The 26,126-nt window shown below is 37.1% G+C and overlaps 1 protein-coding gene across 4 annotated transcripts in view; it reads right to left on the bottom strand.

Moving 5' to 3' along the window:
- Positions 1-25,584, bottom strand: part of LOC125673043 (condensin-2 complex subunit G2-like) — a 93,044-nt gene extending 67,460 nt beyond the window's left edge. For 2 of the 4 annotated variants that reach the window (XR_007369239.2, XM_048909298.2), the window contains exons 1-8: positions 25,534-25,584; positions 23,933-24,066; positions 23,674-23,752; positions 20,518-20,652; positions 8,856-8,973; positions 7,357-7,511; positions 6,255-6,392; positions 2,059-2,153 (exon numbers count right to left, since the gene is read on the bottom strand). Coding sequence is in view for 3 of the 4 variants with exons in the window: in XM_048909298.2 (XP_048765255.2) it covers positions 2,059-2,153; positions 6,255-6,392; positions 7,357-7,511; positions 8,856-8,973; positions 20,518-20,652; positions 23,674-23,748 (716 nt within the window). In the remaining variant the exon portion in view is untranslated. Of the gene's footprint in view, positions 1-2,058; positions 2,154-6,254; positions 6,393-6,534; positions 6,559-7,356; positions 7,512-8,855; positions 8,974-20,517; positions 20,653-23,673; positions 23,753-23,932; positions 24,067-25,533 lie in introns of those variants that run through there. The other 2 variants (XM_048909300.2, XM_048909302.2) reach the window with 2 other exon arrangements.
- Between the last annotated feature and the right edge of the window lie 542 nt (positions 25,585-26,126).

Here is a 26,126-nt window from a genome sequence, read left to right as displayed (position 1 = left end):
AACCAATATGTGCCTACTTTATTGATGCATAGTGAATTAAACATATTCTATCATTGGATTTAACCATTTGCATTAGTAAATAAATTATGATAATGTTAACATTTACATGTATTTCAAAGCACTAAAATTGTAAGTGTTCAGTGTATTTGCCTGTGCTTACATTGTATATACATATGATCCCTACAAATAAATATACAAAACTGTGTACCGTATGCACTAAAACAAATAATGAAGCCCTTTATGTAACTATAAGTAAATAAATCATTAGTAACTAACATAATCATTTACACTTCAAACATTTCATCACACCTTTACTTCTTAAAGAGGCCGGTAATTTCCATCTGTCACGATTCACGGGTTCGGCACTCTGTTAAAACAATCTTCATCGTCCAAAGTTGATATAAGAATTTCGTGATTATCATGTCAGTTGACAACATTCTTTAACCAAAATTCAATCTGCCAGAGTTTATATTTCTTATTCTATCATTATCCAAGACAATATCGGGAGAACAAAATCATTTAAGCTTGTAATATCAAGACCTACTACTGCTTTGATCTAGTCACGTGCACCCATTATTTTCATGATGCGATAATAACGGAACAAAACTCGCGTGAAACTAACATTACAGGTACATCCAGAATTTAATTGTCATTTTCCTTAAAATGGTAATTTTCTCACTTCTACCCAGAGTTTAAAAATTCGAAAGCAATAAAGCTCTACAACATTGTAACAAGAATCAATTGTACACAAGTACATTCTACATGCGCGACATTCTAAACATTAAAAACTTACTGCAAATACATGTGCATGAACATACATGTATATTTCACGCCAATCAACAGTATAAAATCCAGAATCTAGAAGTATAATCTACACTCTTTAGATTTGAATAAGCCGATATCAATTTACGAATCAGTACAACTGATATGTGTAGCAGTTAAAAAATATCATTACGGCATGATGTTTAATTTATTAATACTATTAGGGTATTGATCAAGACTATAAAATAATATGCTACAGATTTATTCACAAAATTCAACACTACACGCAATAAAGATCTTATGTGCGAAAATTGGCAATACAATGTCTCGATCGGCACGTGCTATCTACCGGACTTATCATCACACACCACCTAATTGGAGGAAGGTGTTGACAGGGTACAGGTAATCGCTTCAATTAGACAGTTTGGCTTGTTTTCTTTATAATTTACGCCTTGCTAAAATTGTCCGACACAGACCTTCCCTAAACAAAATTACCGTCCGGATTAACGGTACAATTTTCAATGCATTATAACGTTTTGTAGTAAAAAGTGACCGTCCGGATCCGGAACGCGAATTTCCGGATTAATGATGCAAAATAATGTATAAAAATTCTGTTCCCGAGAAAAATCGTCCGGAAGGTGAAGCGTCCGGATTAATGGCGTCCGGACTACCGAGGCTCCACTGTATATTTACCTGGGGGCAGTAGGAAGATGATATTTTACTATATATTTACCTGGGGGCAGTAAGAAGATGGTATTTTACTATATATCTACCTGGGGGGCAGTAAGAAGATGGTTTTTTTACTGTATATTTACCTGGAGGCAGTAGAAAGATGGTATTTTACTATATATCTACCTGGGGGCAGTAGGAAGATGTTTTTTTACTATATATCTACCTGGGGGCAGTAGGAAGATGGTTTTTTACTGTATATTTACCTGGGGGCAGTAGGAAGATGGTATTTTACTATATATTTACCTGGGGGCAGAAGGAAGATGGTTTTTAATATATATTTACCAGGGGGCAGTAGGAAGATGGGTTTTTACTATATGTTTACCTGGGGCAGTAGGTAGGTGGTTTTTGATATTTACCTGGGGGCTGTAGGGAGGTGTTTTTTGATATCTACCTGGGGGCAGTAGGGAGGTGTTTTTAATATAATACATGGGGGCAGTAGGGAGGTGGTTTTAATATTTACCTGGGGGCAGTAGGGAGGAGTTTTTGATATTTACCTGGGGGCAGTAGGGAGGTGGTTTTTGATATTTACCTGGGGGCAGTAGGGAGGTGGTTTTAGATATTTACCTGGGGGCAGTAGGGAGGTGGTTTTTGATACATTTGTGGAGACTTTCTGTCAATGTGCAGTCTAGAGTCATTATGAATCCTAAAAATCGGCAGCCCTGAAATGAAAAGCAATGTAATGTTTAAAATCGGCAGCCATGTAATGAAAAACGATACTGAAGTGTTAAAAATCGGCAGTCTTAAAATGAAAAAAATAAAATAATAATAATAAAATACTGAAGTGTTAAAAATCAACAGCCCTGAAATGAAAAACAATACTGAAGTGTTAAAAATCTTTCATCTGAATTCCATTTTTGCTCTTGCGTTAAAAGACAAAGTAACTTTGCTGCACCTGTGTTAAAGAGGACCAAGTGAATTCAATGTGTAAAGCAGACCAATGTAGTGGAAACGTGTGTATTCATATAATTACAAAATGGAGATGGTGGTATTAGCTGAAAATCAATATACTTTTCAAAATACTGTAAACCAATTTTTTTCTGCGAGCGAGAAATTTTTGCTGGAATAGCGAGAACCTAATCATCATGGATATTTCTCGCTGTGATCCAGTCCATTAATGTCTCTATTACATTATGTATCATATTATATAATATGTGTATCATACTAAAACCAAAGAAAGACATTTTGGTGCAGTTCTTCTTTCTTTTTTTCTATGCAATACAAGGTACATGTATCTGGTCTGACAAAACTTTGTCCGGTCTGACAGAACCTTTAACTCTGTCAGACCAAATGTCTGACAGTAATCTAAAAAATTTGACAACTCTGGTAAACTGTACGTTAAAAACAGATTTAAGATCATCTCCCACTCACATTCAGACACACACGGTCAGTTTTCCAACCATCTTCGAACTCATGAACACCACAGAAGCCTTCGTAATTTTTTAAGTGGTCCAGGTTCAGAATTTTTTTTTTTTTCTTACCAAATTGTTTGTTTGTTTTACATCCAGTCAGGAATTTTCTCCTCATATTGAGACGTCACCAGCTGTAGGTGAAATACCACAAATTTAGACTTATGCTGTGTACTCTGTCTCAAGGTCGTAGTAGTGAGGGTTCTTTAACGTGTTAACACCTGCCGCGACGTGGGAAGTCATATCCAAAGACCTGTGACTCTCACTGCTAAATACCAAGCATTTGGCGAGAATATATTTACATCTTAGGTTTGATGTGGCCATGGCATGAGCAGAACTCGAACTCACGACCTTCCAGTTACGAAGCGAACGGTCTACCACTGAGCTACCATAACCAGTCTTTTCTTCCTGGGTAGAGAACCTTTCATATACCAACAAGTAAAAAAATGGCTTACAAGAAAGTTGCATGTATCATTTTTCCCTGGAACTTATGATTTCGCATTTGATTACTTTTTACAGTGCTTGCAATGCATGAGACTTAACTCGTTATCAAAGTACAATCACAGCCATGAGGTCTTCCGCTGTGATAAAGAATGCCGGGTTCTTTTGGTGTTATCATATTTCAATTTCATCGTTTGGTGTTTTTTTGTTTTGTTTTTTGGGGAGGGGGGTGCGTGTCTTTCTTTGACAGCTGAACAGGTATTGTTATTGATGTCCAGAAAATGTTCTACCTTCCTAGTTATCAGGTACGTCTTCATTTTGTCACTGAACCGACTGCAGTTATTAATGCATGTACACCAGAGTTATCACTGAACCGACTGCAGTTATTACTGCATGCACACCAGAGTTGTCACTGAACCGACTGCAGTTATTAATGCATGTACACCAGAGTTGTCACTGAACCGACTGCAGTTATTAATGCATGTACACCAGAGTTGTCACTGAACCGACTGCAGTTATTAATGCATGTACACCAGAGTTGTCGATGAACCGACTGCAGTTATCAATGCATGTACACCAGAGTTGTTGATGAACCGACTGCAGTTATTAATGCATGTACACCAGAGTTATCGAAAATTGTCAGTCCTGTCGGCAAGGCCGGTAAAAAATTCTCTGGGCCGATAACTTGCTAGAAAATGTCGGTCTACATGACTGTTTGAAAATATCGGGTGTGACCCAATTATTTTAGAGTTCAGGTTCAGGGTATACAAGTGAAAGTCACTAACACAACACAAACGACACATTCAAAATGGAGATCTGCTATGCGTGCAGCTAGCCAGCTATCTGAAGGGGGCCCACAAATGTGGACAATACCTGTACACAAATAAAGGAACTGACAACTTGTAATGGTCACTCGGAACTGGTGGTCACACTATATATCACTGAGCCAAAAACTACTGAAGAAACTCATTAATGATATAAGATACGATATTGGCTTACATAATAAAAATAAAATGATCTATTTCAACATGCATGTGTATTAACTCCATTTATCAAAAGCCCCTGGGCTAGTTGCTAATTTATTAGTTGTACAATTCTGGTGAAGTTAAAATTATACATGCTTGTATTATATCAAAGCCTCTTAGATTTCAAAGCAAGTGATAATTTTCATTCTACCATAGATAAGACAGATGAAATTGCTTTTCCTAAATTGCATACCATCATATTTTGAAATCTAGGGTATTATACAAGTCTTACAGCTGTAGATATTATTATGACCAACCATCGCCAGCACACAAAATACTAAATAAGATTAATACCCCTCACCATAATCACATCAATATATCTCATCAGGATCAACACATCTCATGATAAATTCATCTCGTCATGATCAACACATCTCATGATAAATTCATCTCGTCATGATCAACACATCTCACGATAAATTCATCTCGTCATGATCAACACATCTCATGATAAATTCATCTCGTCATGATCAACTCATCTCATTATAAATTCATCTCATCATGATCAATATATCTCATCAGGATCAACACATCTCATGATAAATTCATCTCGTCATGATCAACACATCTCATGATAAATTCATCTCGTCATGATAAATTCATCTCGTCATGATCAACTCATCTCATTATAAATTCATCTCATCATGATCAATATATCTCATCAGGATCAACACATCTCATGATAAATTCATCTCGTCATGATCAACACATCTCATGATAAATTCATCTCGTCATGATCAACTCATCTCATTATAAATTCATCTCATCATGATCAATATATCTCATCAGGATCAACACATCTCATGATAAATTCATCTCGTCATGATCAACACATCTCATGATAAATTCATCTCGTCATGATCAACACATTTCATGATAAATTCATCTCGTCATGATCAACACATCTCATGATAAATTCATCTCGTCATGATCAACACATCTCATGATAAATTCATCTCGTCAGGATCAACACATCTCATGATAAATTCATCTCGTCATGATCAACACATCTCATGATAAATTCATCTCGTCATGATCAACACATCTCATGATAAATTCATATCATCACAATCAAATCAGCTCATCACAACAGAGTTGTGGAAAACATTTTTAGATAGCCAGTCATTCGGACTGACAGGAAGGCAACATAAGCCAGTCCGAAATAATTTAAGCCAGTCCGAAATCACAAAATTAAAAGAAAACAAAAAGTACACAACAATTATTTCCTTTATTAAACATTGATATACTTCATAATTACATTTACTCAGTCTCCATTTCTATGCTTGTGAAATCTCCACAGCTCCTCGGTTAAGAACAGTATTTTCATGATCTCTTATAGAAGAGTACCTATATTTTAATGAGGCGACGATAAAATTTTGTAAGCGGTTACACATTTGGTACGCAGCCGGCAGTCTGTCAATGCAAATATTGCATGCCATTTTAACACCATCAAATTTTAACCATTCCCTCCCCTCTGTCCAATTGTGTTTGAATTCTCTTTGTCGAGATTTTTCGTATTTAACCTTGTCTTCATCTGTTAGTTTACATCTTTACCTGGTTTCGCTCCAGCTGTAAATTGGGCCACGCGGCCATGCTTGTTTCGCTTTCATCAGCCTCGATCTTGTTTAAGGAAAATAGTATTACGCAATCGTATTTTAGTTTTAAAAGATAATTGCGCTGAAAAATGCGCCGATGCTTGCAGGATACAAAACAAAAACAAAAAACCAGGCCGGTCATTTCGACCGACATCAATGGCGTTTATACCTGTCGCAAGCATTTTTAATCGGTTTTGCCGGCATGACTGGCAGTTTTCCACAACTCTGTCACAATCAAATCATCTCATCATAATCAACACATGCACACCTCATCTGTCAAGAAACAAGATTACCTCGTCCGTCCCCAGATAGTTGCTATTGACAACGGTCTGCTGCAGAAGATCGAAGAAAAGTGAACTACTTTCATTGGTCATGTCCACCAACTCCAGGGCGGAGTGCAGAACCCACACCCTCCGTACACTGCTGGCATTCTGCAACAGACATCAGATAATGCTGCTGTCTACTACATATTTATAATTCTCATAATTCACAGCACACAAGGAAGATTTACATTACACAATCAAACCACAGAACATAAGCCTTACCCAGACTCCTGTGTAGGTCAAGCCTTACCCCTCTAGTGGACAGACTCCTCTGTAGGTCAAGCCTTACCCCTCTAGTGGACAGATTTCTCTGTAGGAGGACAAGCCTTACCCCTCTAGTGGACAGATTTCTCTGTGGGAGGTCAAGTCTTACCCCTCTAGTGGACAGATTTCTCTGTAGGAGGTCAAGCCTTACCCCTCTAGTGGACAGATTTCTCTGTGGGAGGACAAGCCTTACCCCTCTAGTGGACAGACTCCTCTGTAGGTCAAGCCTTACCCCTCTAGTGGACAGATTTCTCTGTAGGAGGACAAGCCTTACCCCTCTAGTGGACAGATTTCTCTGTGGGAGGTCAAGCCTTACCCCTCTAGTGGACAGATTTCTCTGTAGGAGGTCAAGCCTTACCCCTCTAGTGGACAGATTTCTCTGTGGGAGGACAAGCCTTACCCCTCTAGTGGACAGATTTCTCTGTGGGAGGACAAGCCTTACCCCTCTAGTGGACAGATTTCTCTGTGGGAGGACAAGCCTTACCCCTCTAGTGGATAGATTTCTCTGTAGGAGGTCAAGTCTTACCCCTCTAGTGGACAGATTTCTCTGTGGGAGGACAAGCCTTACCCCTCTAGTGGACAGATTTCTCTGTGGGAGGAGAAGTCTTACCCCTCTAGTAGACAGATTTCTCTGTAGGTCAAGTCTTACCCCTCTAGTGGACAGATTTCTCTGTAGGTCAAGTCTTACCCCTCTAGTGGACAGATTTCTCTGTAGGTCAAGCCTTACCCCTCTAGTGGACAGATTTCTCTGTAGGTCAAGCCTTACCCCTTTAGTGGACAGATTTCTCTGTGGGAGGTCAAGTCTTACCCCTCTAGTGGACAGACTCCTCTGCAGGAGGTAGATGATAGTGTTAGTGACCAGATCAAATCGTCCCTCCAGCCCCAGCCTCCACCAGTCTTCAAACAATCCCGCCGTGCTGTTCTTCAGTTTGTCTGCAGCGTCCGGCATGTGTAAGATGAGCTCTGTGTACGGGAAATATCGGATAAGGCGTGTGTACGGGAAATATCGGATAAGGTGTGTGTACGGGAAATATCAGATATGGCATGTGTACGGGAAATATCGGATAAGGCATGTGTATGGGAAATATCGGATAAGGCATGTGTACGGGAAATATCGGATAAGGCATGTGTACGGGAAATATTGGATTAGGCATGTGTACGGGAAATATTGGATAAGGCATGTGTACGGGAAATATCAGATAAGGTGTGTGTACGGGAAATATCGGATAAGGCATGTGTACGGGAAATACTGGATAAGACGTGTGTTCGGGAAATATTGGATTAGGCGTGTGTACAGGAAATATCAAAAAAGGCGTGTGTACGGGAAATATCAGATAAGGTGTGTGTACAGGAAATATCGGATAAGGCATGTGTACGGGAAATATCGGATAAGGCATGTGTACATGTTTATGATTCAATACAAATAAATAAGTCTTTTAAAATTAGATTTAACAAATAGTCAACATTTCAATTCTGAGGAAAAGTAACTTTTCTAGACCCCTTTCCACCAAAGTTTCATGATAACTTCCATGAATGCAGTATCTATAACTGTTGTAAAACTCTATAATAATGTGTAATACACAGAGAGAGTCTTTCAAACTCCATAATAATGTGTAATACACAGAGAGAGTCTTTCAAACTCTATAATAATGTGTAATACACAGAGAGAGTCTTTCAAACTCCATAATATTGTGTAATACACAGAGAGAGTCTTTCAAACTCCATAATGATGTGTAATACACAGAGAGAGTCTTTCAAACTCCATAATAATGTGTAATACACAGAGAGAGTCTTTCAAACTCCATAATATTGTGTAATACACAGAGAGAGTCTTTCAAACTCTATAATAATGTGTAATACACAGAGAGAGTCTTTCAAACTCCATAATATTGTGTAATACACAGAGAGAGTCTTTCAAACTCTATAATAATGTGTAATACACAGAGAGAGTCTTTCAAACTCTATAATAATGTGTAATACACAAAGAGAGTCTTTCAAACTTTATAATATTGTGTAATACACAGAGAGAGTCTTTCAAACTCTATAATAATGTGTAATACACAGAGAGAGTCTTTCAAACTCTATAATAATGTGTAATACACAAAGAGAGTCTTTCAAACTTTATAATAATGTGTAATACACAAAGAGAGTCTTTCATCGTACGTACTGTGTTTGTGGTACGTACTGTGTTTGTACTGTGTTTGTGGTACGTACTGTGTTTGTACTGTGTTTGTGGTACGTACTGTGTTTGTGGTACAACTCCATACTACCTAATACACAGATTGTGATTATTTTAGAATTCCATACCGTGTAATACACAGGCAGTGGACATGAGATCTGGAGGGATGTGGGGACTTGTCTGTTTGATTGTAGTCTGGGCCAGCAACACAAAACACTCCATCGTCTCCAGCACCACTCGCATTTCCTAAATACACAAAAAATATATACGTCCACAAGTAACTCGCATTTCCTAAATACACAAAAAAATATATACGTCAACAAGTAACCCGCATTTCCTAAATACACAAACGTATATTTATAACATGTAAACCCATATTTCCTAAATACACAAACGTATATATATAACATGTAAACCCATATTTCCTAAATACACAAACGTATATTTATAACATGTAAACCCATATTTCCTAAATACACAAATGTATATATATACAACATCGGGGGTCGAAATTAAATTTTTCTACCACAGGCTAATTTTAGCCTGTGGGTAAAATACCCACAGGCTAAAATGAAAACCTACAAGCTAAAATAAAAATAATGAAGCAGTGCTCTTTTTTCAAGTTTTAATTTAAATTAATTATTTTCCCCATCATTAGTGAGCCTAGTGGGTCAACAGACATTGTTTGGACAATACACTAAGTTTTGTAAGTCATATGGTACAATGTTTAGGTCTCTTGACCATTGCACCTCTAATCCACAACCTGTTTACCGCAGGTCTAGATCCAGTCTTTCAATTTCACGCCACATCAAGGGCGTCACTAGTGATTTTTCAAAGCGAATCCCGGACTAATGGTTTATAAGCAGCACGATCACGAGTCCCATGAACTTTTCTGATAATCGTCTACGTGGTGAGCAGTGCACTCGTGTAATCACTACAACCCTACCTCAATATGAGAATGAATTAATGTAGATCAGATGTATCATGTAGATAGGACATTCTGATAAAATTGACTACCGGAAGACTTGGTAAAACATATACTCCGATTTCTTTGTAGATAAATGAATAACAAAACCCTCATACTTGCATGGAATTCAATTTAATCACCCCTATAAGTGAACAGGACTTATAAACCTTATTGACCTGAAAAACAATAAGGATCCTCTTCTACTCATAACTAACCCACATATGAAATATCATTATCATCAAGTGAATGGTTCTCAAGATATTGAGCGGACAACACATGGTCTACAGACCGACCGACAGACCGACCAACCGACAGGTGCAAAACAATATGCCCCCTCTTTTTCAAAGGGGGGCATAAAAATACGGATGTTGAAATCGGTCGTTCATGTAAACGTTTGTATGATTCTGAGTGCAAGTTTAAGAAAAGCGAATAGCGCATCACCGTATAAAACGGATACGATACGATCATAGTTTGTAAATCACCACTCGCTAAAATTTTCGAGTGCCCACTATTTTTACTCCCTATATTTCAAATGTACTCGTAATTTGCAAGTATTTCTCGCTAATTTCGAGCCCTGACAACATGTAAACCCATATTTCCTTAATACACAAAAATATATATACAACACATACAGCCGCATTTCTTAAATACACAAATATACATATACAACATGTATACCCACATTTCCTAAATACACAAAAATATTTATTATACCTCAGTATGAGAATTCTATGCAATGCGTAATCCGATTGGTCTAGACAGTCACATGCCAGGGATGATAAACCTTCATATCTCCTGATCATATTTACACCTTGGGTAACCTCGTGTATTTCCCATATATTTTATGGCAAGGTAGACGAAGATTATTGTGATGTCACAATAAGTCTGAGTCATTGTATTTTCATAGTTCGAAAGGCACAAAATATGTGGGTCTCTGATATACAGTTAAATCGCCTGGTTTTGGTTGATACAAAAAACAAATAAGTAAATCAGCATTCAAGGAGAATGGAAATACAAAAACTGGTTATCATATCACTATTAAGTGTATTTCGTTGTTTGTACCTTCTACCATAAAACGTTGACGGTGCGGTGTTACCGTTAGGACGATCTCAGCTACATACAATGTATAGATGAGCAGACTCCAATTTCAAATGCACATTTATAGTCTTGCTTTGTTTCGGTATAATAAATAATTTATTGCATGAATGTTCGAGAGATATGAAGATTTATTGCGCTCGGGGAATATGATTTTCTTGGGTGAATAAATCTTCATATCTCCCTCACTATCATGTAATAAATGTATAATACAACATGTAACGCACATTTCTTGAATACACAATAATATGTAATTATATACAAGAGGCCCACAGGCCTTATCAGTCACCTGAATACTAGTGACTACTTCCATGGGCTATGAAATCTAGAAAAAATTTCCTGTTCTGAATATCTAAGCTAAATTCTAATGTTCAGCAACAGTATAAAACAAGATGTGTTCTTAAAACTTCACTGCATGCATGCCTTCAAAAGTGCATACACTGATGAAAGGCTTTAAATCATAGGTGCATTAACATTAAAACATCCAAAACATGACTAATTTGGGCTCATCCTTAAGTCATAACCCTGGATTTTGATTGAAATTCACCATTTTTTGTACATCCTTTTCTGCTAAGTATGCATTTAGATTTTATACAGAACTGTATCAGCAAACTTGCACATAAATACTATATACAAAGTGTTGCCCCACCCTGGGGTCAAAACCCTTACTCCGGGGATCATCAAATTTACAATTTTGGTAAAAGACTACCTGTTCTATCCATTTACTTTCAATTTAGTATCAACAGCACTAAAGACGATGTTATTTATATAGAGGTCTTCCTGCTCTACATCACTATGCATTTAGTTTTTCTTACATGTGTGTGGTTCTTGAGAAGAAGATTTTTGAAAATTGGTCAACACAGTACAACACAACCAGAATTGCCGCATTTTGGGGTTTTTGTTTTGTTGTGTATGTATGTGGTTCTGATGCAAGGGGACAAAACATGACTTAAACATTAAACATTGACAATTCTGAGTGGTGGTATATTTTTTTCTCAAATACATATGCTAAATACAAGTCAATGACTTTATGCTGTAGAAATGATATATTTTGATGAACATAGAAGACATCTTTGGAATAAAATAATTTTTCAGTCGTGGTATTCTACTCCTAATCACTATCGGCCCCCCAAATATTTTCTTAATAATCAAAGAACTAAATCAAGCAGTATTTGAAAAATTTCTTCAGAAGATACTAAAAACTGAGGGTTAACCGATAAAACAATCATCACCTCACAATGGCCTGTGAAAAAAAAAAATTCATGGATTAAAATTAAAGAAACAAATCTTTGGGGGAAAGTTTTCGGTAAACAGGTAAAAAGATCCACAAAATCATCATTCAATAATTGATGTACTAAAACAAATCTAGGTCACTGCGCACCCCCCCCCCCCCCCCAAATTTAATTTTTCCTAAATGCTAGTTGAATTTATATTTTAATCTAATAAAGCAGTATTTGGTAATTATAGCTGGAAAATAATTCAAAATGAATGCCTTTTCGTTGAAAATAATAAATTCTCCATTAGGGTTGGACTACTAACAATATCATCACAATCACTCTGCAATATTTACTCTCGCACACCAAATATAGTTTAAATATGTATGTACATTTGTATTATACAAATCAGCATTCCTCCTCAACCAATCAAATAAAATTAGGTCCTTTGATTTGCTCAACCATGATCACTCAGGGCAACAAGAGGATCAAAGAATTTAAAATTTCCTAATTAGATTTATCGACCCATTATCATTTTGAAATACAGTAATATATCTGTATCTCGAATATGGTTTATCTCGAATACACCGCTTGAGTCGAAGTCGACCGCCAGTCCCTGCCGTTTTCCCTATATAAATGATTAAAAAAACTTCTGATATTTCGAACACGGTAATCTCGAATACTCCGGTTATGTTGAAGTATTCTCAAGGTCTCATACCCTAAATTCACCTGGTTTATCTCGAAATGCAGTCAACTTTCCACTCTGCTTACCATACCTGGCGTTGTTAAGTCACACATTCACACCCGCGGCTACATCAATTATAATTAATGACCGCTAATCCACGCTCGCCTTTTCCGAGTAGACCCAGGTCGCAATAAATGGTTCAACAGCTTGGGTGATTAGTGAAGCCTTCCAACATTACGGCTAAAGTTCACCGCCAATTATGAACTAACACACCCAATTCCAGGGATGGTGTTTTGAATGACACACGCTCTATCATTAACATGTGGGTTAGATAAACGCACAAAATCATCGAAGTACGCTTGAAGATATTGCTCTTAATAACAATAATGCATTTTATAATACACGCTTCATCATTAAAACTAGTACAGAGAAAACACGAAAATTTATTTAATAAACATTTAAAAGTTGAGTTTTTTTAAATCCGTCTTTTTTGTTTCTTACGTGATAGGTTCTTTCATTACAACGCAATAACTATATCCCAGTCGAGCCTGGACATCAGTAAACTTAAAGTAAGCATACAGGCACGATCATCTTAATTTTGAAACACATTGTGAATTCAATCGGATGTTTATATATATTAAAAACACGAAATGTTTGTCTTTGAAATTCCACAATATTAACAATATTAATTTATCAACTTGTATTAAACTACAAGAAACGGCAACAGGTTTTTTGTTTATAATGCAAATCCCATACTATGCATCAAATATCCTCCTTCAAAAAAAATATATCCAAGATTTTGGATATCTCGAACCCCCGGATATCTCAAAGTTTTTTGGAGGTTCCTCGGACTTCGAGATAGAGTTATTCTGTACATGTGATAAGTGAGAGAATTAAGACCAATAGAAGTACTGCTGAGAATTTTATAAAATACAACATTTATAAAGTTTTAATGTTTTAAATTCAGAATAAAACCCACCAGAAAAACTATTTCATTTTAATTTACCAAAATATATGTGAACCTAGATTTAGTTGGGGACTGTTTTGATGAAATGACAGTGCTTCAAGTTGCGAGTAAAATGGTCGCATTTGCGACCAGAAAATCGATCTTGCAGCAAGATTATAATTAAGTCGCATTTTTGCAAGTGGAGAAAAATTGGGCATCCAGTAAAATTTTATAATCGGGATTGGAAGTCTAAATAAATATTTTTCAGTCTCGGTCAAAGCAGCATTTGAAAGCAATCAAGATGGCAGGACAACGAGGGTTAAAACACTTTGGATTTATCAGTAGTAAAAAGCAGAAGCCTTAGCCTAGTATATGCAACAAAGAAATTCAAGAATCACACAGAGAAAGTTCTGCATTTAAAGATGACTAGTTGTGTCTGAGGAAAAATGTAAATGTAAAGAACCCCAGTCCTGAAATGGCTGAGGGAATTTTCGTGGTTGATATACAGAGATGACAAAATGTTTTGCAGAATTTGTGAGGCCAATCAGCCAGTAACGTCCACCATTTCTGAACACCGATTGTCCGATTTCGCCACGATCTGGTGTACATCTTACAAATGTGGAAGTGTGACTATTCACGGTAACAGTAAGAGACACGTCTTTGTCCGTGATTGCATTATTAGCAGTAAGTCGAGCGGGGCAACTGTTGCTGCTAATTTTCACAGACAATTACAAACTCGGGATGTAATGTTCTTACTGATAATGGTACTGATTGTTCAGCAAAAGATCCAACAAAAGTAGAAGCTCTTATTCGCATAAGCAGTGAAGGCCCACTTATTGAGGACTTTAAAGCAAATCCTTGTGTGGAACGCTGGGTTTTCTTCCCAGAAGTGTACTGTAAAATATACAGGATGGCAAAATGCAATTTACAACTTTTGCCAGAGTAAATACTTGACTTGTCAGCATCCAGCATGTTTCACAGTACATTTGTATTCAGTTTAAAAATAAAACAAATGAAATGCATGTATGGGTGTTGATTTTTTCTTGAAAGATATTCAAATTAAAAAATAAAACTTGTAAGTCTTATTTACCAAATCTTTTACCAAGGTGAGTAGAAATTCTGAAAATGGCAACTAGAAATTTGAACAAGAGGCCCATGGGCCACATCACTCACCTAAGTCACCTTGGCCCATATCTGAAGACTTTCCATATATATTTGCATGTAAAACCTAAGTCCCTATTATGGCCCAAACTACCCTTTGCAAACTTGAATCTACACTATGTCAGAAAGCTTTCATGTAAATGTCAACTTCTTTGGCCCAATGGTTCTTGAGAAGAAGATTTTTAAAGCTTTTTCCTATATTTGTATGTAAAACTTTGACCCCCCCCCCCCCCCACTTGTGGCCCCATCCTACCTCCCGGGGGCCATGATTTGAACAAACTTGAATCTGCACTATGTCAGAAAGTTTTCTTGTAAATATCAGCTTTTCTGACTCAGTGGTTATTGAGAAAAAGATTTTAACTATATATTTGTATGTAAAACTTTGATCCTCCTTGTGGCCCCATCCTACCCCCGGCGGCCATGATTTGAACAAACTTGAATCTGCACTGTGTCAGAAAGTTTTCATGTAAAAATCAGCTTTTCTGGCTCTGTGGTTCTTGAGAAGAGGATTTTTCCTATATATTTGTAAAACTTTGATCCCCTATTGTGGCCCCATCCAACCCCTGGAGCCCATGATTTGAACAAACTTGAATCTGCATTATGTCAGGAAGCTTTCATGTAAATCTCAGCTTTTCTGGCTCTGGTTCTTGAGAAGAAGACTTTTAAAGTTTTTCCCTATATATTTGTATGTAAAACTTTGATCCCCCCTTGTGGCCCTATCCTATCCCCGGGGACCATGATTTGAACAAACTTGAATCTGCACTATGTCAGAAAGTTTTCATGTAAAAATCAGCTTTTCTGGCTCAGTGGTTCTTGAGAAGAAGATTTTTAAAGATTTTTTCTATATATTTGTATGTAAAACTTTGATCCCCTATTGTGGCCCCATCCAACCCCCGGGGCCCATGATTTGAACAAACTTGAATCTGCATTATGTCAGGAAGCTTTCATGTAAATCTCAGCTTTTCTGGCTCAGTGGTTCTTGAGAAGAAGATTTTTAAAGTCTTTCCCTATATATCTGTGTGTAAAACTTTGATCCCCCCCCCTTGGGGCCCCATCTTATCCCCAGGGGCCATGATTTGAACAAACTTGAATCTGCACTATGTCAGAAGGTTTTCATGTAAAAATCAGCTTTTCTGGCTCAGTGGTTCTTGAGAAGAAGATTTTCTATATATATTTGTATGTAAAACTTTGATCCCCTTTTGTGGCCCCATCCTACCCCAGGGGACCATGATTTGAAGAAACTTGAATCTGCATTATGTCAGGAAGCTTTCATGTAAATCTCAGCTTTTCTGGCTTAGTGGTTCTTGAGAAGAAGATTTTTAAAGTTTTCCCCTATATATTTGTATGTAAAACTTTGATCCCCCTTGTGGCCCCATCCTACCCCCGGGGGCCATGATTTGAACAAACTTGAATCTGCAATATGTCAGGAAGTTTTCAGGTAAATTTCAGCTCTTCTGGCCCAGTGGTTCTTGAGAAGAAGATTTTTAAATGACCCCACCCTATTTTCGCATTTTTGTGATTATCTCCCCTTTGAAAGGGACATGGCCCTTCATTTGAACAAACTTGAAAGCCCTTCACCCAAGGATGCTTTTGGCCATGTATGGTTGAAATTGACCCAGTGGTTCATGAGAAGAAGATGAAAATGTTAAAAGTTTACAGACAGATGGACAGACAGACAGACGGACGCCGGACAAAATGTGATCAGAAAAGCTCACTTGAGCCTTCGGCTCAGGTGAGCTAAAAAGACGACCAGAAATATTTCTAGGTCGCCATTTTGCGATCTGATAGCAGATGTGACTTGGAGCACTGAATGAGGTGAGGGGAGGCAAAATAGTGTCGAGGCCTAACATGCACTGATGTTTGCAGGGTTGGCAAAAAAGTGGTCAATATGAGTATTGACCGGGCCAGTGGTCAATACTGGTTAAAACCGGTCAATATTGGTTAATACTGGTCGATTGAAAATTATCTGGTCATTATAGTCTGTGTTATTTATTTTAAATGTTTAAGTGACCATTGTGGTAAATTCTGTAATTCATAACATGCAATATCAGTTTATAAAATACTTATAAGTCATAATATTACATAAATAATGTACAAACGACTGTTGAATTGGGGAAAATGTAAAAGTTTCTGTTCAAATTCCTTAGTTTAGCAAGAACTACCTATAAGCATTGTTTCATGAATCTTCATTTTAACTGTTGAATAATAAACATTTGAGGGGGTGGGTTGGTGATGTTTTCATAACAATAACAGGCACAATGGTCATCTCTGGTCCCAGCCTATGCTTATTAACACCTGTCAACTCTGCTTCCTATGCTAAGGTAATGTCCAGCTACCTTTTATTCTTAATCTGTCCAGGTACATGTATTAAGAGGTCTGTCTCCAATCATCAAGCTATGTTTTAGAACTGTGACCCTCTGGTGGGTACTGAAGATATTTCGGTCAGTTTCGATCAGCAAACAAAATATATTAAACTTATGAAATTACATTTGATTATCTAATGAAAAATATTAATCAACAATTGATCCATATAATGAAAAGACTTAATTTTTCTCTCATACCTACATAATGTACGTATGTAAGATACAGATATTCTATGAAAGAAAGGTATGTAAGATATTTATATCTTTCATATCACGTGACGTTTATCTTACATATCCCGTGACGTCATAATCAATACACAACTAGCTTCAGCGATTTTTTTCTACCCACTGGTACTGGTACAGGTACCCACTCAATTGGGAAAAATAGCGTCAAAATCGAACAAATTGGGAATTTTCTACAAATGTATCGGCAAATGATTTCAACTAAAAGAAAAGAAAAAAGAGAACAAAACAAGAAGTAGTCATCTCTTTACAAACTTTTTTACGCTAATATTTGCTGTTGTGAGACATAAGGAATCGTCATAGGCTCGTTTTAGAATCGTCGTAGTTCTACAAAACATGCGCACTGCCATGATCTGTACTTTCGATTTAATACCGGAAGTGGACATTTTAGTTAATTTGTACAACGTTTCAGACTAAATAAATTACGATGTCAGCGGTCTATATTTCGGCAAGTAAATTGGGAATATTTAGTCTCAAAATTGGGAAAAATCAATGGTTTTTGACATTGGGAATGGTACCGTTTATCAGTACCAGTTATATAAGGAAACAAGAGGCCCAGGGGCCTTATAGGTCACCTGAGTATCATGTAACAACCTTCCAATGTTTGAATTAGGTTTGTGTTTAAATATAAGAATTTTACTTTTGGATGGAAGAAACATTGAATAGCTATGTGGTCAGCCCCGCCTTTGCACCAGAACCCCTGACCCAGGGGCCATAAATTTCAGTTTTGAAAGAAGCATCCTTGATCATCATTATCATACTATTAGTTTGTCTACTTAATACCCAGCAGCAGAGGAGAAGATTTTCAAAGAAATAAAATGCATTTTCACTATATGATCAATAGGGACCCACCCTAATACCAGAACCCCTGACCCAGGGGCCATGAATTTCACAATTTTGAAAGAGGCATCCTTGCTCATCATAACCATGCTATTGGTTTGTCTACTTAATACCCAAGGACAGAGAAGAAGATTTTCAAAGAAATAATGCATTTTCACTATATGACTTATAGAGCCCCACCCTAGCAACAGAACCCCTGATCCAGGGGCCATGAATTTCACAATTTTTAACAAGAGGTACTGTGAGCAATGCTCACTAAGAATACCCCCCGCTTACTCCAATCTCCCAAAGGGTGTTGGTAATAGGTATAAACTACCTCTTTTCTGAGTGTTGCTACTTCGATGTCCAGTGCGCATGACCTTTGACCTTTTGACCCCAAAATCAATAGGGAACATCTGCATCCCATGGGTAGTCCATATGTATGATATGGTTACTGTAGGTGGAAAGGATAACGCTTTACAGCCCAGACACCATATTGCTACTTCAATGTCCAGTGCGCGTGACCTTTGACCTTTTGACCCCAAAATCGATAGGTATCATCTTCATCCCATGGGTAGTCCATATATATGATATGGTGACTGTAGGTGGAAAGGATAACACTTTAGAGCCCGGAAACCATATTGCTACTTCAATGTCCAGTGTGCTTGACCTTTGACCCCAAAATCGATAGGGAACATCTTCATCCCATGGGTAGTCCATATATATGATATGGTGATGGTAGGTGGAAAGGATAATGCTTTAAAGCCCAGAAACCATTGTGTCTACAGACGGACGGACGGACAACCCTATTCCAGTATACCCCCCCACAACTTGTTGTGGGGGGTATAAAGAGGCATCCTAGCTCATCATTACCATGCTATTAGTTTGTCTACTTAATACCCAGAGACAGAGAAGAAGATTTTCAAAGAATTTCTACACTTTCACTATATGACCAATAGAGCCCCACCCTAACACAAGAACCCCTGCCCCAGGGGGGCAGGGACCACGAATTTCACAATTTTTGTTCCCCTCCACCCACAGATGCTATATGCCAAAATTGGTTGAAATTGGTTCAGGGGTTTCAGAGAAGAAGCTGAAAATGTTCAAATGTTAACGCACGACGACGGACAAAAACAAATAAAAACAGATAGCAATAGGTCACCTGAATTCATTCAGGTGACCTAAAAAATCGCTGAACTTACCTGGATTGACGAACACTAGACTAGCTTCTGAAAAAGTCTTGTACAAAAAATGACAGATTGTAATGTCCCTGATAATCCCCAGGTGTATGTGACCGGACACAAAAATACACATTCCTTGAACAATACTACTGCACACTCAACAACAGTCATAAATTCCTCACACAAATGCTGTCGAGTACATCTATGTCATTCGGTGCATTATGCCAGTTCACAGAAACCCAGCCCGCGCGGTCTATTAGTTCTAAGACTACCCCCACATTCACTCTGTCAACGTCTACTGTCCCTATATGTGTCTCGGGTGAAATAAGTGCCTTCAATGTCCATGAGACTCGAGTCCTTGCACGCGTGGAAAACGAAAGGCTAGACATGCCCATATCCACCAACAAAAACCACTTGGAATCTCTCTTTACACACTCGTAATTAAATAACTGCTCAATTAATATCAATGCTCCTCTAAGAAAAAAACGTGCAGTTGTGGATTCATATTCTGATTAGGTCTGCCAAAATGTTTCACGCTGATGGACTGTCGAGTTACGTCACGCATCACCCTGATTATTGATTTATTCAAAGAGAAATAATTATAATACAATTCACTTATACACTCGTCAGCCGATTTTTTGTCGGCAACATAGTTGCCAAATTGAAGGTCGTAGATTTCGATTCTGGTGTTATTTTTAATGTACGGCGAAAAATTAATTAATTGGAAAATTCTCAAAATGGCATCGCTAGGCACAAAGAAAACGGAAAATTTCTAGAAATATGAGAGAAAAATACTCTCTTATAAGTAGCCATGAAATATTAAGGTGATTCCACCCTTGGGGTTTCACAGCTTTTTTTTGCAACCCTCGGGTGGAATCACCTTATATTTCATGGCTACTCATAAGAGAGTCTTATAATCTTTCTCTTTGCAAGAAATGTACAAAAATAGCAAAATGGACAGTTTAAATCACAATTGACCATTATTGACCACTTGGGGAGTATTGACTGGGACGGTTAAAACCACTGGTTAAAACTGGGGGCGGTTTTAACTGCCCAATCCTGGTTGTTTGCGTTTGATTCGGGCCATCCATCTAACCTTTTCAATGTGACACTTACCCCTTCCAATCGGTCATCCTGAGTGAGGTCGAGGGTCAGGAGGGTTGTGGCACACATCTGATTAAGCCCCGCCCACAGGTCCTCCGTCTGCTTCCTCGTCAACCCATCAAAGATCTCTGTCAGATTTTTCTTGTGCTTCAAATGAATATAAAGCATTGAGTAAATGTTTAGTTAATTAAAGTCAGGGAACTACAGTGCTTGAAAGCATCTAATAAGTTGCTTGTATCTATGTGCTTGTTAAATACCACACATGGTGGGGCGTTTCCTTCACAATGCATGGCTATTCTACCGATTACCGTAAGGTAATTCCCCATACCACATCTTAGTATTGAAAACCCTACAGATTTCTGTCAAAATTTGCATGTATTTTGTCGAGGATGTATATTGACCAAATTCCCAAAGAAAAATGTTTAGCAGCTATTCTCAGAGTACAGCCACTTCTAAAAATAGAACATATCACTTTCAAAATAGATGAAAAAATAAAATTCTGTCGCCAGATCTAGTTGGAACAAAGTGATGTAGATCAGAATGATTTTTACATTTTTAACGCTCATTCAGAGAATGCTAACCTATGCTCAAGCTACAAATTTTGGGAAATTTGAATATTTTAAAACACCCGAATTCTGCATTCCTCGCCCACTTGGTAATTTGTAGTTCCCGCTAGTTTTTAACAATACGATACAGCCATGTGATGCGAGTGTTAACAACCGCGTACATTCCGAGTCGTTTTAATCAAAATATCAGTAAAGGTCATGTCCGGCCAAAAAGTGTTTTAGATAAAAAGAAAATTACATTACAACACCCATGACCCATACTGTACGTACAAGAACACAAACGTACAACACCTAGGTCTAGAGATAGGGTCTAAATATCTGACAAATCTGTAAGCGCATGATATAAATTGAATGCCCTGAAATCATTAGACACAACAGAGATTTGCACATACATTGTACATGTATATGCACATTTATTAATGATTCGGAAGGCCTCGACAGCGATTATTGTCGTGTAAATAAATATTAAAAATTTGAAAGGGGGTTTACAATGTCAGTAGAGCTTTAGATTATGCATATACTTTATTTAGATCATGACAACATCAACTGTATTCTTTCAGGTTTACATAAATTATAGGGAAAACATAACAAAAATATGTGACTGTCAGTACATGTAGCACACAACAGTGCTCGAGCTGGGCTTCGCCATTTTCGCCAATGGCGAATTTTTTTCAAAAATGGCGAAAAAAAATTGAAAGTGGCGAAAATTCCTTTTTGCAATAAATTGTATTTTTAATCCTTTGTCAGTGACACATTATCGCCTGTTTGTTTATGCAGTCAAAATCTGTTTATTCAGTCAACGCGTGCGACCGGAAATCTCGCGTCGCTCCAGTGCACACAGAGCTGGTTACAGCCTCAGGTAATTTATGGCTGCAAAAAAGTCGGTGATTATGTAATAGAGTACATCGGACAGCTGTTTACCCTGCTGTGGTCAATTGTTTAACATTTAAAGTCTTATTCATTATCATCTCCACATTAATGTCAATTCTTAACCAGAGAACCGACCGGTAATTAAATTGGCCGTATTATTGTGTATAATGTATATCTGAATACATCAATTGTTTGTTTTTGCGGCCAAACTCGTTGATTACAAGATTTTGATTTTGATGTGTGTGATTTTAGTTCGAATACTTCATAAACAATGCGGTCGGTCACCATTGATATGGACATAGCAATTTTAATAAATAATTTTCTTTGAAGTTCAGTGCGCAACAGTATAAAAATGCTAATCTCATAAGACTATACACCCCATTCTATTTTGACACTAAACTTGTAGCTTCTGACCCTAGTCAGTCTAAAATTAAATTGGGCTTGATGTTTTGTGACATCTGCATTTCGGCCAATGTACACAATGTTTTCACTGAGAGGTGTAGCATCATGAAGTTTATGTTTATATGATTTATTATCTGAATTTTGATTTCCATAATAGAATTTATCAAACAAATCAACTTCTTATTATTTCAGAAAGAAATGTTTAGGTATGGTAGCTGGATATGATTAAGTAATGTAACTGATTCAAAATGCTAAAATAAGTGTAATGAATAAAATAATATATAATATGATGGAAATAATTGTAAAGCATGTGATTATTTGTGCCGCGACACTCCCCGAAAAAGTGGTGAAAGGGAATTCTGGTCCAGTGGGAGCACTGGCACACAAAAATTTGCATTTTGTTGAATATGAGATTCGGTATTTCTACCCATCATTAATGATCAGAAATCACACAAAACAAATGGCCTACAGGGTTTAACATTTACCCTTTTTCAGCACTAGACCAGTCGGGCTACTTCAAATGATTTTTTACTAGACCTGACTTTATATGCACTAGCCCTGACCAACTTTCCAGAAAAAAACCCCTGATAGTTTCTCCATATTTAAATACTTCATGTAAATGACAAACGTTTACGACGTAATTTATTAACTTGATAAACACTTTATTATAGTCAATTCAAATAAACTGTTTAAAATTAACATCGAGTAGATGTCGTAAAACATCACTGCCGACCGCGACTTATTTATTAGAACTAAAAATAGAGATTATTCCACCACACGGTTCAAGATTGGTAGTTTCTTGTTTATTATTCAACACGACCAGTCGGACTAGTAAATCAACATTTTACCCGACCGGACCTATCATTTAGTAGACTCGGTCGGTCGGACGTGCCTTAATGTCAAACCCTGGCCTACAATAGATACATTGAAAGTTGGCAACAGGATTTAACATCATAATCTGTAATGTTGGAAGAAATCTCACGGGAATTACTGAACGACTGTGTGTCATAATGCAATGTGTATGGAGAGTTTACGACTTCGCGATGTACATAACTATAAGCATTTTCTCTCCCGAGCGTTGTCTTGTATAAAACCGGCTTGTTTGTATTATTGCGATTCATATGTTGTTTTTTAATTCTAAATTTTTGTTGTTTGCTTTCAAACAATCATTTCTAATATGGTCTACAAAATTCACCAAAATGCCATCGGGTTCGTTGAATGTGTGATAACGTTCGTGATTCGTGAACAACGTTTCTAACGTTATTTGACGTGGTCTGAGGAATTACCCTAATTTCAGAGTAACTATGGTAATACTTGTATTTCAACTTACACGATTCACAAAAGTGATCAAATCTTTAGACGCATTTTTCAACGAAATGCCAAGTAATTCCTCTCTTTTTTCCATAATTCTGAAAGAAGAAAAAAATATCTGTAAAGATGTCCTAATGCTAGATCTACAACTAGGCCCCTATGAGTATGACTGAATGTCAGAGCAGACATTTTTCAAAGAGTTGAGTGATTGACACAATGTATCGCAAATGCTATACATTTTGCACAAATAACAACAAAGCCTCAAGGTACTGTCCTACCTTTCTAAGTTATTAAGTGGCCTACTTCAGTCAGTGTTGAAGTTCTTCAAAATTACGCGCTAACATTCAACTACTTCCTGTTAGCATATGAATATCGAACCCGAGTTGGTTGATTCATAAATGGTCCATGGTATCTAAAAAGATCACCATGGTTTTAAGACTTTATAATTTTAAGAATATTCACGGTAGCCGGATTAAAAAGAAAGCAGATGAATAAAATTAGGGGACCATAAAAAAAAACACCTTTAATTAGCTTTATGTAGCTTTAGTAATTAGTTAATAACTAGGAAAGGATCGCCTTGCCATGTGTTCTAGCCTTTATTTTTCCATTCAGGCGCGGATCTCAATACGTAGGGGAACCTGGGTCCCTTTTGCAATGTGACATAGATGCAAATATTGGCATGGGACATCTATTATTAAGTACAGTAAACTTCAAGCTACACAATCTATTCTTACATCATTGACGTTACAGGGGGGGGGGGGGGGGGGGGGGGGGTATTATCTGATATCTTAATATTTCCGTTATCTTCATATGTAAAGATTTTATGGCAGTAGGATACGGTATTGACCAGGTGAAGATAACGAACAGTGATCAATCTCATAACTCCTATAAGCAATACAAAATAGGTATTTGGGCAAACACGGACCCCTGGACACACCAGAGGTGGGATCAGATGCCTAGGAGGAGTATAGGGGATGTCGAAAGGTACAGCCTACTTGTAATCTATGCTTTGTTTAAACTTGATATATTTGGAATTGTAAAATTATTTCGGATAATTTTATTATTGAGTTAACAACCGAGTATTTTTTAAAAAGAATTTTGCATAGGCACAGAATTACAATCAATAGTATTCAATGCACATTTTAAATTCTAACAAAACGTCATCAGACAGGCTGCGTTCTTAATTAGAGAAAATTCTTATAAGTATAAAAGTAGTTTTAATTAAAACATAAAAATTGGTTTTGAAATGATAATAACTGATGCAGTTCAACTATATGTATAAATGTTATGATTATTATAATTCATAAATCAAGACGGAATGACTATAGGTACCACTTCTCGACATTTGATAAATACTTGTTGTTAGAGATTCTGGACAACTTATTGAATCATCCATCAATTCGATGCTGCGCCCCCTAACATTTTTGAATTTAAGGTAAATCGTGGTATCTCAATTTTGTTTTTAAAAATGTACTAAACGATAAAAAAAAATGCAATAATTTCTTCCACTCCCGGAGAAATAAATGACAAAATCTTTTGATTTCTTGAATTACTTTATCGGGAGAACTTAATTTTTTTTTTCAAAACCCCTTAAAATTTGCGTCATTTTATTAATTTCACCTTATAAAAAATGATAGAAAATAGTATAAATGACTAAAAAGGAGACATATTTCTAGCCCTATAAAATCTATAAAATCCAGGAGCTTCACCCTTTGCCCTGGACCCACTGGGAGCCTCATGGTGGCCCCCATATCCTCTGCCTCATAAAATGTCACACACACACACACACACACACACACACACCCGTAACCGCAATTCCTGGATCCGCCTCTGTGTACATAATTATGCAATGTGCATGTACCGGTCTTTAAATACATACACACACATTGTATTCACCGTCCACCAAGTTGTTCACCCGCCGTTCACTCAACTACTGACAGCCAGCTACAAGAAGAAGGTTACTCGGTTTGAGTATAACTAATGTCTATCGCGTTTATTCTGATGGCAAGGAATCAGAACATGCTATGAAATACACTTTCAAGCCTTGTGTACAACTTTTAGTAGATGGATATTTTCTACATCTTTATGATCAATTGTTCAAATAACTACACAGCTAAGCATGTATCATTTCAGATTTCTGTCACCTGATATATAATTACTAACAATTTTGAGTTGCACAAAGAATTGTCCCACATCCTTCTTATATTATGCTAATTAATTAATTGTAGCCAGTGGCGTAGCTAGGTTTGAAAGCGGGGGTCTGGGGGCGACAGAAAATTTAATGAAAATATTTGTAAGCACGTGCATACAGTACTACTGTGTAGCTACGCCACCGGTAGCGGTCAGTATAAAAGGGAACTTATAATGCCTCGCTAGTGAGCTAGCTTTTCTAGTGATGTGGTAGAGTATGCAAGGTGAAGATAACGAACAGTGATCAATCTCATAACTCCTACAAGCAATACAAAATAGATA

Source organism: Ostrea edulis, chromosome 3 (genome assembly GCF_947568905.1).
Source record: "Ostrea edulis chromosome 3, xbOstEdul1.1, whole genome shotgun sequence".
NCBI classification, from domain to species: domain Eukaryota; kingdom Metazoa; phylum Mollusca; class Bivalvia; order Ostreida; family Ostreidae; genus Ostrea; species Ostrea edulis.
Note: the sequence above shows the minus strand (reverse complement) of the source record. Positions and strands in the feature narration are given on the sequence as shown.